This window comes from Amblyomma americanum, chromosome 2, assembly GCF_052857255.1.
Source record: "Amblyomma americanum isolate KBUSLIRL-KWMA chromosome 2, ASM5285725v1, whole genome shotgun sequence".
NCBI classification, from domain to species: domain Eukaryota; kingdom Metazoa; phylum Arthropoda; class Arachnida; order Ixodida; family Ixodidae; genus Amblyomma; species Amblyomma americanum.
In genome coordinates, this window is record NC_135498.1 from 13866708 (window position 1) to 13883848 (window position 17141).

Sequence of the window (17141 nt, forward strand, 5' to 3'; positions counted from 1 at the left end):
GCTTTGCTTCAAATATGCATTTACTTAACTTCCATACACATTTTGTGTGACTAGTGCTGGTGTCTCAACATTTTGACAGTTGTATATGCCACTTGCTGCATTCTGTGCCAACCGCCTTCAGCTCAGTAGCCTGCTTGCAAGCAAAAATCTCTGCTTTAAAAGTAATTTCGATGTCAAACTGCATTTTGTAAGAATTCCTTTCTGCTGGAAACAGTTGACTGCCATGTTTCAGTGTAATTGATTAGCTCTTTAAAGTTGAGGAGTGCCATTGTAGAGGGTGGCAGTGCCAGTCAGCCTCTTCCATGCTTGCTATGTGTTAATATTGCAGGGAAATGTGGCTTCATTAAATTTCTGCTGGCATCTCTTACAGCATTTGTTAAGGCAAGAGTCACTGGTGTTGTACCATTCCTAATCGAAAACTCTCCTCCAGCTGCTATGTAGTGTTGTGCTGCTGGGCATGCACCTCAAGGAACATGGTTGGGTGTGGACTCTTGAAATGTGGTGCCCGTCTCCATGTGGTACAGATGGGCCTGGAAACGGGTGCACTCGTGAGGGCAAGGTTCGGTACCCGCAGCCATGTGACCAGTAACGGCGACTGGTTAAGCGGCTGCAAAGAGGGCACTGGTGTAGTCCATGTAGCATCGTCTAGATGACCACGCAGGATCGTGTGAAACTAGTGAAAGGGTAATCAGGACACGAGTGTGCTCACGACAGTGGCGCTTGTGTCCACCTGTTTCAAAGGTTAAGGCTACTAGTCGACCGTGGATACTTCGAATTATTGTTTATATCAAAGTCTGAGCGTCCCCTTGACAGTCCCATGCAAAAGTACAGCACTATTCGCATTTATCGGACTGCCGTTCAGTGGAACACCCAATATATCTAATGGCGTGCCACGCACCTGCAAGTGGTGCTTCTAATGGCACTCTCGCCATCAGCTTTTGCGCGCGGAGTCGGGTTGGCTGCACGGCCTTGGACACCTCGCTGGCAGCGCTACCACTGCAAAAGCGCGTGACGGGGGGAACATAGGGAGTGCTTGAGGATAGCTGTTGTATCGTACAGTGTACAAGGAAAGAGCAAACGCAGCAAACACATTTCGTGCTCTTGGTGCTCATTTTTTTACTTGACACCGCTGTCGTGGTGAAAAGCAGGCATTTGTTACACCGCTTGTCATGCGGTGAAGCCAGCCTAGCCGACCGAAGGCTAGTGGCAGGTTTCGCCACCACTCCCTGTCTACCCTACACTACACTGCTTACGTACGCTAATGGCTGGAAGGGGATCCTCTGGTGGGGAAAAACTGCTGCGTTCTTGAGTTGTATCCGACTATAGTATCGGTACTCTGTGTTATTCCTTCTCGGTTAGACAGCTTGTATTTCGCCATGTTTTATATACCGCACTATTTTGCGGTCCCTTTTGAGTTAGGTATATACCAGATTAGACTGTATTCCACTGTGCTCTCAGCCTTCACAAAGCTACTGAGCACCACAATTAATTCTGCAGTTATTGCAGCAAAGCCTCTCTGAGCGTGGGATGTGCCGAGAGCGGGAGAGCCGCTGCGCGCTCCCACCATCCTCGGCACTCGGTGAAATCACACCCGCATACTCCAGCCACAGCCGGTAAGCAAGGCGCCCTGCAGCACACTTATTATGCAACGTCCCTCGTTTGTGTAATGTAGCTAGCTGGCATACTCCGCGCATTAGTGTACACATTTCCCCCCTATTTGTTTCCTTGAGTATGGGGCAAAAAATAGGATACAAACGCTTTTTTGTTGAGGGGCTATGTAGGATACATGTTATAACTATATTCGTCCACCGTGATTAGGAATGAGCCTAATCTGGCCTATTGGGGCATTTAGTGTGCTGCCTCAGTGATCGCTTGGCGTTGCCTGTCATATGTGTTGGCTAATTCAATTGCAGCTTCTTCATAAAGTTAATTGGCGGCACGAATGTTCTCAGTGGAGTAGCCTTTGCTAGTGGTGGCCTTATGTATGGCGGTCTTTCTTCATTCAGCAGTTTTGCACCTCTTTCGTCCCCTCTCCTGATGCTTCGTGTGTCATCATATTTACAGATTGTGAGCATTGGTGCCAGTCGTCATATGTTTAAGAACATTTCGTTAAACCTTGATATTCTTGCACTGCATTCTTGCTAAGGGTAGACAGCTGGGCTGGTTGGTTGTTTGCATTATTATGGAACATGGTACCAGCGCAAGAGACGCCGTTGTGTTGTCTTCTCCCTTCGACCTTGCCTCTTGCGCTGGTACTATGTTCCATTATAAAACTCCATTCTTACTCTCCACGTTGTGGAAATTACATCATTTTAATGGAGAGTTTTCTACTATTTGTCTAGACACGGGAACCACGTCACGCGCGCGTCGTCGTCTGCACATGCGCACACGCGGCGATCAAAATCATCAAAATTATAGCCCGTGACAGCCGCATGAACTGCCAGTGCGAAAAAGCACAGGAGACGTGAGGGTAAAGACGTCGGCTTTATTGTGTACAAATAGAACGAAGCTTTATTTTCCGACGAACATTTTCCTTTGGCACTTTGGTCTGTGGGCAGACCCCACAGCGACTTGTCACAGGTGTGCTTTTTTTCCCTGGCGAAACGCGTAAGGAGAATCCTGTCCGTAGCGGATGATGGAACAGCACTATCACCCGCTACTAGGGAATTTAATTGCACAAACATTTCTTCGACGGGCAGTCGCTTTGTCTCAAAACGCGGCCACCAGAACGTGTGCAAGGCGGGCTTCCTTGAAAGAAAACCGGAGGGACATGTCTAACCGCGCCCATCTTTCCAGAGTGTGTATACAGCGATAACGCTTGCCACTCGGGATGTTAGACGCCTTTTCATAATTTTTTTGTATTTTTTAAACGTCGTATGTGTGGACTCCTCCGCTAGACAGATGCATTTCAAGTTGTGGACGAAGCACTCTGAAGAGGTTACTTCTTGGGTTCTACGATATTTTGTGGATGATCCTGCTGCTTGCCGGCATCCTAATCCTAAACCGTAAAATATTTTGCGGACTCTTAATTGCTCGTTCCAAAATACGTTTGATAGAAAGCTTTAGCCACCTTGCCCCGCAAACGTCTTTCCCGCATGTGGCGGGGCCAGTGATTTGGCCCAAATCAGGGATTCCCAAAAGACCACTGGGCATAACCCAGAGTGCTGACTGAGTGCTGAGTAATAAAAATGCAGCTTTCGTCACAGCGCAAGCCACCTGCGCTTCGCGTATGTGGTGTGGTACCAGGAGAAAGAGGCAAGCAAGGTCACGTGTCTTTCGTACTTTTTTGTCTTTCGTGCCGTGTCTTTCGTGCACGGGCTTTCGCTTAGCAACAACAGCTACTTAACAGAGCAGTGACAGAATCTAACGAAGGTAAGCATCTCGCCACGATGCCATCGTCGCTTTCAAGGATAATCATGTACATCTCGGGTAACAATACGCGGGTTTTCAAGTCAGATTGACTTCACCCAGCCTCAATAAAACTTGTTGCTGGGCGAGTTGGTGGCACATACTTGAAAAAAGGTGTAGCGAAAAAGAGACGAGCACGGGAGGGAGACACGACAAGGACGTCCTTGTGTCTTCCTCCCGTGCTCGTCTCTTTTGCGCTGCACCTTTTTTCAAGTATTTCACCCAGCCTGGTAAGCGTTCTGGCGACTTTGTCTTGAGGCTGCGCGTAAGCAACTGCCCGTGGAGCGAACGTTTCCCGCGGCTAACCTCGGAGTAAGCTCTTGTGCAGTCCTCTGCTTTTACCATTACTTTCCTCAACAGCGCAGGTAACTGGCAATGAGTACTCCTAAATCACAGGCAGCACTACAACCTCAGCGATTAAAACAAATTGAGCTGGCAGTATTTCTCCTAATCAACCAGCTGAAAAAATATTGGTTTCATGTGTGCCTTTGGTAAGGCAATTTTGACGGACGCACGTGCGTATCTTCCAAGTGTAGGTACAGTAAAAATGAGTTAACGAATTGATTGATTGATTGCCAACGTCGTTCTTGACATGCATCATAGCGCTGAAGCAGGGCACAGCGCAGCCCAGTTTGCTTTGTTTGCCCTCCCTTGAAAGCCGTCCATGCTGCCAGCCGGCTTCAATCACTCTTCGTGTCTCAAGTGGAAAAGGTCGCTAGTTAACAAATGGTACACGCATACAGCTCGGCAAAGTTCAAGCAGGTGCCAACAGTAGCCTAGAATTTACACGCAACCGTACAGTCGAATCTTGATGACCCGCAATATGCGCGCTAGAACGGGAGATGAAGTCTTTAGCGCAGAAACGGCGTTGTCACAAGTGACCAGAAAGCGCGACATGCGGTCGGGTGACCAAAAAATCCAAAGAACTCGGTGCTAAAGCACACGCGTTCGACGCCGGAGTCCTTGCGGGGTCGGAGCATCGTGCCATCCTCCACGCCTTCGCCGCTTTGCAGTGTGCTCGGCAAGGAATGACAGGAGGGCTGGATTTAACGCGCTCCGACAAATTTACGGCTGGGGTGACTCTCAAGGGCTCCAAAGTGACACCGATAAGTGTAATAATTCCTTAGTTTCATATTCAGGCTATCACTTATTTTTGACCGCAGCTATATTCTGCGGCGTTTGGGGAACTTCGCGTTATCAAGATTCAACTGCATAATCACGGCAGAGCGAGCCTTCTAACAGTGCGGTTAATTAACGTTGTGCCCTGAACGCAGCCTACAGGATGTCCCAAGTTACTCGAGCGGACAGAGGCGCTGGCCTACACAAATGTGTACGTCTCGTTATAGAGGCGTCTGGCATTTATGGCTGCATGCTGCCGCCGTGCATAATTAACGCACTTACCAGCATGCAGGAGCAACGCTGGCAAGCGTCAACCAATACAGAGCCCAAGTCCGCGAGTTTCCTCTGCACGGAAGTAAGTTACCTCATTGCAATCTTCTGTAGACATCCCACTACCGATCCAAACGGCTCGGCTCAGCTGCCTTTACTATTTCTCTTTGTACCAATTCTTTCTTAGCATCACTTAACTGCTTACGGTCCTGACATACAGCTGTCTGGCTGGCTGACTTTACAGTGGACCCGAGTCGAAGAATTTGGTCTGTTCATTTTATCTTGAACTGTCCTATGGCGCGCAGAGAGATGTTTGCGAGCCATCGACACCTGGTCGTATAGCCAACGTGGGACGTCCTGTGCCCGACGCAACTCTAGGCGAACTTTGGTGACGCGTCCCGCTGCACGATGATTCTCGACTTCTCAGTTCATTCCCGTCTGCGACGAGCTACTCCTCTTCATATCTGAAAGTGGAGCAAAGAAAAGGTTTGAATCAGTGCGCGAAGTTTCAAAACAAGTGCTCTTATCATTGGCGCCGGCTGCGACCTCCAGCGGAGATTGAGTGACGCATTCGTTTTCAGACAAACAGCCCGCACGCCGAGAGCCTACATCACGATAGGCCATTGCGTCCGTGCGCACATATATGAGAACTCTCTGCCAGTCACACGCCGGAGCTGGGGACACCTATGAAATCTGCACAAAAGGACGGACAGCCACTGGACTAATAACTTAATATAATCATCATTATCAGCCTAACTACGTCTATTGCAGGAGAGAGATTTTTTTATATCCTTCCGACTAAATCTCTCCTTTGCATGCTGCGGCCGCCTTATCCCCGCAAACCTCATAGTCTCATCCGCCCATCTGACTCTGACGCTTCCTGCTACGCTTGCCTTCTCTTAGAATCTACTCCGTTAGACTAAGCGACAATCGCTTAACGTCCCTTCGCATTACAAGCGCTGCCCGTGTCCATTTCCCCTAGGTTGCAACTAGTACGTCAACAACTTCTGAGGTATATCAAGTGAAATCATTTGCAGCTGTTAGTCCAGCGGTTGTCTTTTCAAAAGCACCGAAGTTTGGGCCAGTTGGTATTGATCCACCTTGAAAAAGGTAGCAGCACGAAAAAACGCAGACGAAATAGACACGCATGCGACAGGACGAATGCTGCATCCGAATTTTTGACGCTACTCGCAAGTGATACCAGGTGAAGATCCTGCAGCAACTTGAGCGCTGTAGCCTTCTGTAGTCTCTTTTTAAATTTAGTCTTAGTCTATTCAAGCCATCGAGAAAAATTTCAAGAAGTCTATATTTAAGAAGAGACTACAGAAGGCTACAGCGCTCAAGTTGCTGCATGATCTTCACCTGGAATCACTTGCGAGTAGCGTCGAAAATTCGGATGCAGCATTCGTCCTGTCGTATGCGTGTCTACTTCGTCCCCGTTTTTTCGCGCTACTATCTTTTTTAAAGTTGTCTTTCGTCCGGTCTCTGCCTGAGTTCGCTCCGTTGCGATAATTTTTTACCTATGCTCCACTGCGCGTCCACTTATCGCTTTCTTCAACGAGTGTGGCTCGTCGTATACTCTGCTGCACTGCGTAGAGGAAACAGTGCAGGGAGGAAGAGGGGTATTTTTACACACGTGCCAATGCACTTCTTGAACACTTTTAGAGAAAGGGTTTAGGGGTTTATCTGCGAGGTTTATGTTAACAATTGTGTACGATCTACTTGATATGACATTAAAGCTCTTGCAGTAAATGGTACAGTCGGTAACCAGAGAAGTAAAAAAGCAATGACACGCGCATATGCATTGAAGCGCGTCTCGTGGATGTGGAAGGATCGACAGTTTGATGAAATATACCTCTCTATATCCCTATCCTTTTCTGCGGCGCCTTTTGCGTTGCTCAAACGAGCCTCGGTTTCTTCGGTTTCGGTTTCTGCAGAAACAATTAAACATTTCGGACGCAATGAAGAGCTACGGAACGCCACCTGTGTGCGGAGGACCTCGTCATCTCGCGAGGCGCTTTAATTATTTCAAGTCAGCGGAACAGCAAGACAGCGATGCCTTACTGCCTCTGTAAGCAATCGCAATTCCTCTTGAACCGCATTCTAGGGTTTAGGAACCTAATGCTACCCTGCTTGGGCAACTTAAGCGTGAAGTGTACATCGAATACTCCTTAAGCCTTGCTATAAAACATATTTTACGAGGGAGTCGAAGTTATCTGACGTCGCATCTAAGAGGGCCAAAAAAGTCATCAACGAATCGGAGCATATACCTTTAAAACATTGGAACCCGCTTAGCGTGCAGTGAGAGCCTTATCGCGTTCTACTTAAAACAAGTCTCTCAGAGTCGGATAGGCGACCCGATGTAGACACCATTTTTCTGGGGGCAAATGTCACTGCTAAAAGCCCCAAACGTGGAAGCAAGGTGGAACGATAACAATTGTAAACAAGGGGCCGTGCTCTAACGTCCGAAGTACTGAGAATCGATAGCGTCGCCATTCGCGACTGCCAATGCCGGCCTGGAAGCAGGGTAGTAGGTAAATCTTTCTACAGGAAACGAACAAGACAAACATTTCATATCGACAGAAAAATACGACGATACTCCTACCGTCATTAGTGTTTTAATTACAGCTGTACAGTAGCTGGTAGGGGGACGGGTGGTCTATATTTAACGGTTTCTGGCGACGGTGTCACGTTCATCGGAAACAGTTCTTTCCTCTCAAGACATTGTCACTTTGTCTTCTTGCGTTTTTTCTTGGCTGTGTATCTGCCCGCTAAAGAAAAAAAACGCTAGCCGACAGTAAGTGCTTGTGTGGGCGAATTTCATTCGTCCTGCGTCTTTCTGAGCGCTAGTAAGGCCTCAAGGTGGAAAAAAGTTGTTGCGCTCAAAAGGAAATCTAAATTGCACTGAGAGAATTGACAGTACGATGTTTATTTAGGCCATCTGTTGCCAAATTTGAAGATTTCAGTATTTAATTTCACTGCGTCGAACTCATCAGAACAGATATAAAAACTAGGCGAACTGATATTGTTAAAACACCTAAAGAAAACAAGAGATTTTAATATCGTGTCTTGCGCCTTTATAGAACTCGCGAGGCGCATGCTAAACGCCAATGAAAGACGTAACAGTTTAACGAACGTTGTAATTCAATGGACCTATTAGTCCGCTTTAAAGGGACTGAAAACGCTATGCAAACCGTTCAAGGCGAGCAGGTTCATTGGTTGTGTCCCAAAAATTGTCGTTGAGCAACAACAAAACTCGGACCCTAACAAAAGTAGGTATTCTATGACATGAGCAGGTTCTATCTTTCTACAGCGTTTTAAGATTAACAGGGTGCAGAACGTAGAGGATAGAAAAGGCGAAAAAAAATAGAAAGTCCCCGTTAAGCCGTCACATCCGTGACATCATTGAAGTAAGGAAAAAGAAAGTTTTAAATTGTCAGGTTCAACGTCAAAAGGCGACGAATTCAGACGTTGACTGCTCCGGCATGAAATAGTAATCGCTTTTTCATTTGCAATTTTCTCGGCTGAAGAAAGAAAAACAGCCTTTTGTACCAAACAAATGAGCTGCGAAGAGTCCGATTTTGGACTGCACTAAACAAAATGAAGCGTTGAGAAGTTAGTTCGTTTACATGAGCTGAAGAGCGCAGTCTTCACATTGGCGGTGTGCGTTTGTTTTTACGATGCTAGAGCGTTACAAAAGTGACTTATAAATTGTATAATTTCGCCATTTCCGACATTTTTTCTTTTCGGGTGATGATGATGATGATGGATTTTTATGGCGCTAGGTCATCTGTGGCCAAAGAGCGCCTTGGCACAAGCTATTCTCTTCTACTAGAGGTGGGGCCAGAGACCCATTTTCCAAGCATTTCACCCTAAATAAGGCGAGCACCAGGCCAGGCTTGTACCCATTGTATCACCGATGGGTACCCGGCGGCACTGGGGATCAAGCCCCGCACCTCCCGCATGCGAGGCGGATGCTCACCATTGCAGAGACATATATATATATAGTGTAGAGTGAAGACTAAAGTCAAAAGTAGGCTTCGATCAGTCACTAGATCATGACTCTTCTTTTCAATATTTTTCTTGGGCAGCAAAAAAGAAAATTAGGTTGGTGTTGTTCTTGAACACGAAATTTCTGACTCTTTCTTTCAACACATCCGCCCAGGCCTGTGCAAAGGTATATGACTATAATGACAACATTTCTGCGCAGCGTAATAGTTTGAGCGGAGAAACCAGACTGCGACGGGCACTACAGCAGGTGCAGGCAAGCAGGCAGGCAGGCAGGCAACGTGTGATGTCTGTTACGAGCAATCCCTGCAACGCAGCGAGGCTGACGCACCGGCGGGTGAGACCCTGTTGGAGGCGGTTCTCCGGATGCGCCGTGGCGCCAGTGCTGCCACCAGCGGGTGTGCCGACAGCTTCTGGCGCAGCCGGACTGGAATGCCGCTGGTGCCCCACGAGTTGCGCCGATGCTCGTCCTGATCGGGCTGCGGCACCACGTCGTTCAGGCTGCGCAAGTGTGCACAAGTGTAATATCAAGGGGCGCTTTACACAAGTGCGCAGCGCAAGGCAGCCACTAGGATGGTCAGTGAACTAATGCGTGCGTAGTTCGTGCCACTGCGCTTAGAGGGCGTGACACTTCGGCACGGCGAACGGCGCATTCAGGAGTGCGGTTGTCTGCCGCTGAATCTCGACTTACGCGAGCGTAGTAACCCACTGTAAGTTTTTGGAAAGAACCCTCCCGACATGTGCCAGCGAGGTGGCTTTCGTGCGGCCCCGTTTCTCGAGGCCGGCCATCTTCACGCCGCTCACAAATTGCGCACGAAAGTCGTGGTCAATTAAGTGTCCGCTATGTTTCGGAGTGTGGGTCTTTTGATGCACGCATATGGAAGTAAGTGGCCATTTTGTATGCAATGCCGTCAGACATAGTACACACAGCGTGGTGCGGCTGGCAGTATGCGGACTTCGCGTTCTTTTACAACACTGAACAAGCGACGAACACGGCATCCATCGAAATATGCATTTTTCTAATGGACTCGTTTCGAAGTAAGCACAGCACGTGATGAAGGTCGGGCCGTGCACCCAAGAGCATACATATTCCTTGCGTTCCCTCTGCCATCAAAGCTGTACAAATCTGAGGCGACAGAGGCGCTTAGACTGCAACCTAAACTCTGCACGTCGGCGTTGCTCGCCATTGAAAGTGCGTCAAATGAGCGCGCGTTTGCTGCGCTCTGGCAACAAGAAAATTCAAACAGCGCTAGACAACAGGACCAGAAAGAGTAGGAGACAAACACGGCGCTGAACTGCCGCTGAAGCGCCGTGTTGGTCTCCTCGTCTTTCTGGTCCTGTTGTTTAGCGCTGTTTGAGTTTTCTTGTCACCATGGAACACCAACCAACTCGCCCAATCTGCCGTCCTTCTGCTGTGCTCTTCTGTCGTCCTACCTGCTGCCAATCTTGCGTACGGTCGGTGAAAGTTTGGGCGACTCCCTCGTCGACTGGATGGTTCTGTCCGAAGCCGCGCTGCTCTTGGCCGCCTTGGATTCACCACCGCGGCTCCTTCCCGTCTGCGGCGGTGTGGGGAGCAGGATAGCGATGAGCGCGATGACAGTGCAGGATACTACTCCCATGTGCGTCGTCGATTAACCTTGGGAACTTAGTACAGCAAGAGACGGCTAAACAGGTGCTAGCCCACGGGTGATTCATTCATGCAAAAGGCGTACAATAAATAGTGACATGTATGCCTTTTTTTTCGTGAATAAATCAGCTCCTTATATCCTCCATGAAATTGTTCATTCATTCATTCATTCATTCATTCATTCATTCATTCATTCATTCATTCATTCATTCATTCATTCATTCATTCATTCATTCAATGTGTCTCCCTGCCCCTGGCTTGCGGAACAAGGTGTATCCCGGTGTGGGGTGCCAGAAAGCCGTACCTGCGGTTTGGCGGACTTCTCGACTGTGACCGGCCGCTGCTGCTGTTGCTGCTGCTGTTGCTGCTGCTGTTCCGGCTGCGACTGGGACCTGCGCGAGTGGCGTCGTGCCTCAGTCGGGTCGTGCCTAGCGTATGCACGGACGGAGGAAGATAAACGCGGTACTGGTGTTTATTTGCGATCAGAATGATTTTCACGTGTGAGCTTGCCTTCGATTGAAACGCACTGTCCCGCACCATCTCAATGACAACTGGCTGGACATGAGTGACATAGAGAAGGGGACGGCTTCTTCGACTAAAAGGCGGAACGAGACGAGAACAGAAAAGTCAAGATTGCTTACTCCAAACTTTTAACCTGATTACTGATTGCTATTGGTGCCTGATAATGCCCTTTTTTCTTAAACTTTCTAGCAACAATTATCTTATTGGGGAATAGCCAGAGGCACTGTAAAATGCTTCCATGTACTGTTGACGATGCCGGTGACATTGGTATCGGCGTGCTCGTGGTGGCTCCTGACGACACCCATGGCAACATCAAAACACAGGGGAAACACGGAGCTGGAGTAAGAATGACTGACTGGGGTTCCACGCATGCGTGTGCGAGCGAATCCAGCACTCACTTCTCCAGGGCGTCCACTTTCTTGATGAGCCGCTCGTTCTCCCGGCAGACGAGCTCGTGGTCCCTCACCAGCATCTCCCGCATGTGGTGCATCGTGGCGTTCTCGATCCTGCGAGCGAAGGCGCCCCATCGTCAGGTAATAGTTTTAAAAGTACCAACTTTTGTGCAGGGTGCGAGAAACAAACATCTCCTCCACTTGTCACCGCATGCGCGTCTATGACACCACTGCCTATGTCACGTGACACTTGTTGAACCCGTCGCAATCAGACTGACTGATCATCGTTTGCCTGCACCAGTGAAAAACTGCGTGATTTCTGTTTCACAATTATTGGCGAGGCACAGCCGCCTAGCGGCAAAAAGGAGTAATTTCATGGGATACATAACAGCACACGACGAAACGCTGTGGAACAGTAGGATAACGCTGGTTCTTTGGAAATGCAAAACAGCAGTTCGGGATCCTTTGCTGAAAACAATGCTTTACTTTTCACGTTCAAAGTTAGCACCGTGAAAATTATTTACGATCTCCAATGTGTGTGTTTACCTTTTAGTTTAGCTATTGGGGTGCTTCTGAGCCAAAGCTGTCGTGTAGGACGATAAGAATTGCGTTGGAAAACCACCTCTGCTGAGCAGCACGAGTTATTTTAACCACGAATTGAAAGTCCGCAAGCAGCGGAGAGTGGCTCCGTCCGAAGGAAGCTAGGTGCAGCGCGTTCGACGATAATCGGATCTGGCAGTCCGCAGCATGCCACTCGCCTGAGCGCCTCGTTCTCGGCCATGTACTTGTGTAGCAGCGCCTTCTCGTCGCGGCTGTCTCCCGGCTCGACGACGTCGGTCTCCGGCTGCTCGCCGCCCACGGCCAGGACGTTGCTAAGCTGCAGTTGGCCTCCGCCATTCAGCATCTGCAAGAAGTCGTGCGACGAAGTGCATGCTCAAACGGAGAACTTCGATTTGGACGTTCTCATTTCGTTCGCTAATGGTTTCAGCTGATCTCTTGGGAGGCTTTGGTGGGGTAAAGAAAAAAAAGTGCAACTTTCGTTACTTTCAAAGACCCCGCAAACGCACCGCGAAAGAGAAAAGAATTCAGGTTAGCGACTACACTTAGTGGCACGGGCAGGGACACTTTATCTTTCGTTCTGTTTATTGTCCCACAATAATTTTTGTGCTCAGGGGGCACCGTGTCCACCCGTTTTAGATTGGGAGAGGAGAAATGGAAAACTACGAGTAGAGGTCAGTTCGTACGCCGCTCACGAACAGAATAGGGCCCCAACAGACAGCCATTAAAACCCGTTCCAGCTATACTTCCTGCACAGTTTATGAATAACTTTATGAATAATTAACGTTATGCTTAACTGGGCGCCGACGTACGATGGCGTAACGGGCTTTCTCGTTCATTTTCTGCTGAAGAGGAGGAGGCGGAGAAGGGACTTTAATGGAACAGGAGAGGTCTGCCTTTCCGCAGAAGAGGTACGATGCGAGACGAGTTTGCGAGATAGCGCTTGTCTGCGTCGTTCCCTTTCCGTCCCTGGTCTTCCTTTTGAGCTATTTTCTCATCATTCAGGTGACCGTTTTACATCGATGGCGCCTGTGCTGCCACGCTGGCTTTTTTACTGCCTCGGTTTCTCCAAGAGGTGTCGCGTAATTGACAAGATATCGAAGCCGTCTTCTTCAGAGTAAAATGAAGCGTGGTTAAGATGCGTGCTTTGCTAATCAACTACATCAGCAAAGGAAGGACGGAAGCTGATTTCCACTTACGTCATGATTTGTGCTTTCAGCTCTAATATCCACAAATGTGTGCGTGTGCACAAACGTTTGATTCTCAAGTTTAACTCTTCTTGGAGGATTGCAACAAGCCGTTTCATCCAGCAAATTGTGTAGCGTTCGAGGTCCGATAGGCTTACCCCTGCAACAGATGCTTTCACAAAAAAAGCGCGATGAATGGTAACAGGCAATGACGCTTTCGTACAATTATAAAAGCAGTTTTGCTTAGATTTAGGTAGGCTTCTACTTTACATTTTCTCAACTCGCACTGGATTGTACCAAACTGTATTTGCCGACAGCTTTTCTTGGCAATGAAAGGGACGCTACATCGGTGGAGCGTCCGTAACTGTGTCATTCCGACAAATAGTTCGACCGCGCGACGGTCCCGTCTGGCGCGCTGCCTTCCCCGCGGTAACTATACATTCCATCGCTGGGAAACCTGGCGCTATTTATTGTTTCTTGTAACTAGACGTGCTTAGCAAATTTGTTGTAATCTAGAAAAGTGTTTTTTATTTGATACTAAACGTTAGAAGTTGGAAGCTGTGTTAGAAATATGCCTTAAATAACGAATATTGGCGATGTAGTATGTTTTAAGAGAAAGCGTCCACATACAAGGATGCCGTGCCTCAAAAGGGTAACCAAGTCTGCCTGTAAAGCGTGCACTGCCACAGCACTTTGTGTTATGCGGAGAAGCTATACTTTGTTACTTGATTTTTTTTTTTTTTTTTTTTGCAGTGGGGCGGAAAGTACGGAGGCCAAACACGCCGTCTCTCCCTACGAAGCGGTATATACTCCCAAGCTATATACCGCTTCGTAGGGAGAGACGACACGTGTTTTGGCTCCCTATCTGCCGCTCCACTGCCCCCCCCCAAAAAAAAGGGGGGGGGGGGGTCGCAAAGTACAGCTGCCTCGCATAACAGTGTGCTGTGGCGGTGCACGCTTTACAAGCAGAAATGGTTATAAAAGCATTGTGCTCGCCATCGGAAGTGGATAAACTGTCCACAGTCGCGTTACTAAGTTCACAATATGCGTGACGCCCTTAGAGGTGAAGAAATAATGAGCAAGCGTCACATCTACTGATGGAGGTTTTTGGGCTAGTTACTACCATGTATCTGCGCACATAAAATTTTGAAATGCACGAAGAGGAAAGCAGCTCTACTTGCATATTGATTGATTGAGTAAACGTTTATTGATGAGGGTGGTAGCTGGAGCGCTTGTGGTTGGGCCCTCAGTTCAGTGCGTAGCATTCTCTGGTCGTCGGAAAACCACCTCACTGCTTGTGCAACGAATGCAAAAAGTGATACTTATTCACAGAACGTGACAGGCACCCATTAGTGGCCACAGACCCTCAGCAGTGTTTCCGCTCATCTGTACCGTGTCTAGTGTGCATTAGTTTTGTATCGTGATACGTTGGTATTCATCCTTCATTTTAATGCGATAGCATTTAGGCTGTCGTTATGAAGTTTCGTATTTTTCCGTAACGAAATTCCTTGATGACGGACCCCAACTGGCCAATCAGAGAGCACCGCGAAATTATAAATTCCCGAAGACGTTCCGTGATTAATTGAGAGTTCAAGTGACCTTGTGACGTTATCACAACGTGCCCATCGCGGAAAGTGACAACCATCCCAGAAGACTGTGAGCAAACTGCCCACCGTCGCCAAATTCAATGCAGTTGCCACCTGCCCACTGCGACGCTGCGCATGAGCTTTACGGGAACTCGGCAAGAGCAGCATGCGTCACCCAAGCCCCACCGGCGACTGTGCTTGAAACACACCATCTGCCAGGGCAGTGGCGCATTGCTTAACTACTGCACCACTACGCCAGCAGTGAGTGGTACGAGGACTCCCCTTGATCTATGAATGCGACTGAGAGGGCCGTGACGCCATTAACACCACGTGACCACCGGTGGACCAATCAAAGGGCACCGCGAAAGCTGGAAATGTGAAGACCCCAAAAGTTTGGAAGTTGGCCAACCCTAGCAAAATACATTAAGGTGGATTAGTGGGTCCGATTAGCATAAGTCCATATGATAATCGAATGGAAGGTAGTAAACATTCCACAAACATGCCACTCTTGCATGCCAATAAGGGCAATAGAACCGGTTCCAACTGGAGTTTTGGCGGGAAGATCGCAAAAAGAACATTAGACACGCATTACATATTAGAGAAAAATAGAGTAAATCCTATGGCATTTTATTCCTTCAGAACTGACTTAAGAATGTCTTCAAATTTTTATGACATTTGAAGGAATTAGGGCGTTATTTTAGAGTATCAAATCTGCTAAGATGCATTTTTTTTGCCGCTGATAGGTGCCCCGGGGAGACTATAGTCGTCATTTTCTATTCACGCGATGTAAGCTGCTATTTTAATTATCATTAAAATAGTGATTTGAATTATACTCCAGAGAAAGGTGCTTCAGGGAGTTTAAGATTAAGTTTCCAGTGCATAGTATGGTAGACTTTGTTTCACAATGCGAACAGCAGTCAGCGACAGGGAGCTGTAAATTCTCACTCAGTGTAAGCAATCTCTCATGTTATTTCCGCCTGCTAATCTTAAAGTATAAAAGTTAAGACAGCTGCTGCAGTGCTACAGATCACTCGAAATGAATAAATGATTACGGGAGGCCTTTTTCGAAGGCCAGATTTAAGTGTTAGTCGCAGATAAAATCAGAGTTGATGTGTCGCTTCGTTTTCCTTGCCCATGAGTAAGACAAGGCACGCGTGTCATAATTAAGACGAAAAATGTCCGTACAAACCTGTTGACGCAAGTAGCTGTTCTCCATGCGCAGTAGCCGCACCTCCCGGCGCAAGCTTAGGATGAGCAGTTCCCGAGGGTCCTGCAAGCGGACACAGTGCCTTCGCTTCAGGCCGACGCAGAGAGAGGCACATACTCCAGGTGACCGAATAAATGGCCTAAGGCACGTCTAACAAGTGATTCCCCCTAAAAGTACTTTGCCACACGCTTTTCGTATATTCGCCAAAAAACTGCGAAACGTTCTTCATGAAATACCTAAACATTATTTATGAAATATTTTTAAAATCTCTATAATTTCTATTGCTATATGGCGCTCTAGGCGGCAGCGAGGAAAACAGGCACGCCGCTGTGCCTATATCTGCCTGCTTTTTAAGCAAGCGGAATGCGCGCTAAGAACGCTGGGATGCACATGCTGGCTTACCATCCGCACCATGGGCTTTGTTTTCACCCTCTTAGCTCTGGATGCGTAGCGTAGCGTGTTGATTGTCTCGTGAGCGTTGGAAGCGCTTGGAGAAACGCAGGCGATCTGCGTAAAGAGGCAAGGGACAGTACGCTTCGCAATGTGCAGTGAAGTTGTAAATGGTGGGTTGGGGGAAGGTGTTGAGTAAGGTAAACAATAAGTAAGAAGGATCGGTTTATTGAGAAAAATCAAAAGACGTTCTGCACAGCGCCGCACGGGACTCACGAAGTACGTGTCTATGGTGCCTGCACAAGAGAAACATTATTCTTGCGTTTTTTTTTTCAGCGATTATCTAGTTCAATTTTTTTTTTTACATACACGCACGGGCTTTGGAACTTCGCTGTTCTGACATGGAGTACGGTTATTTCAGACCTGCTTTGGTTGCCGTAATTTGGGTGACAGATCTCTATTACCAAATCTGAGCACACAACAAACGAGTCGCTTTAAACAGCGGTAAGAAGGAAAATCAAAATCACGGAAGCGTCTTAGAAGACTGCCATATCATTCCTCTCTGCCAGTAAGGTTGGTAAGGGCTCAATGACGCTGCAGGTGAAATTCAGGGGCAGCTATATCGTATAATGCCCGGGGCAGAACGCGCGGTGATTACGTGACACAGGAATGATTGCCAGCACATATGCGAAGCTCTGTGAGATGCTCGTAGGAAATAGGAAGAAGGACGACTATTTATAAAGGCGTAAAAGTAACGTTCCACGTGCAAACAACCGTTCAGCTATCTTAGGAAGGCAAAGTGTTTAGGCAACATGAAAAGACAACAGCTTTCACGGCCACCATCGTAACCTGACGCGATGCGGCGAT

The 17141-nt window shown here is 48.0% G+C and overlaps 1 protein-coding gene across 1 annotated transcript in view; it reads right to left on the minus strand.

The window, feature by feature from the left end:
- Positions 1 to 3926: 3926 nt before the first annotated feature.
- The window catches only part of LOC144119543 (kinesin-like protein KIF12), a 43908-nt gene continuing 30693 nt past the window's right edge, over positions 3927 to 17141 (minus strand). The window contains exons 10-17 of the mRNA XM_077652126.1: positions 16287 to 16391; positions 15867 to 15947; positions 12105 to 12250; positions 11353 to 11460; positions 10737 to 10824; positions 10240 to 10361; positions 9137 to 9306; positions 3927 to 5261 (exon numbers count right to left, since the gene is read on the minus strand). Coding sequence (XP_077508252.1) covers positions 5221 to 5261; positions 9137 to 9306; positions 10240 to 10361; positions 10737 to 10824; positions 11353 to 11460; positions 12105 to 12250; positions 15867 to 15947; positions 16287 to 16391 — 861 coding nt within the window. The 3' untranslated portion in view covers positions 3927 to 5220. The remainder of the gene's footprint in view (positions 5262 to 9136; positions 9307 to 10239; positions 10362 to 10736; positions 10825 to 11352; positions 11461 to 12104; positions 12251 to 15866; positions 15948 to 16286; positions 16392 to 17141) is intronic.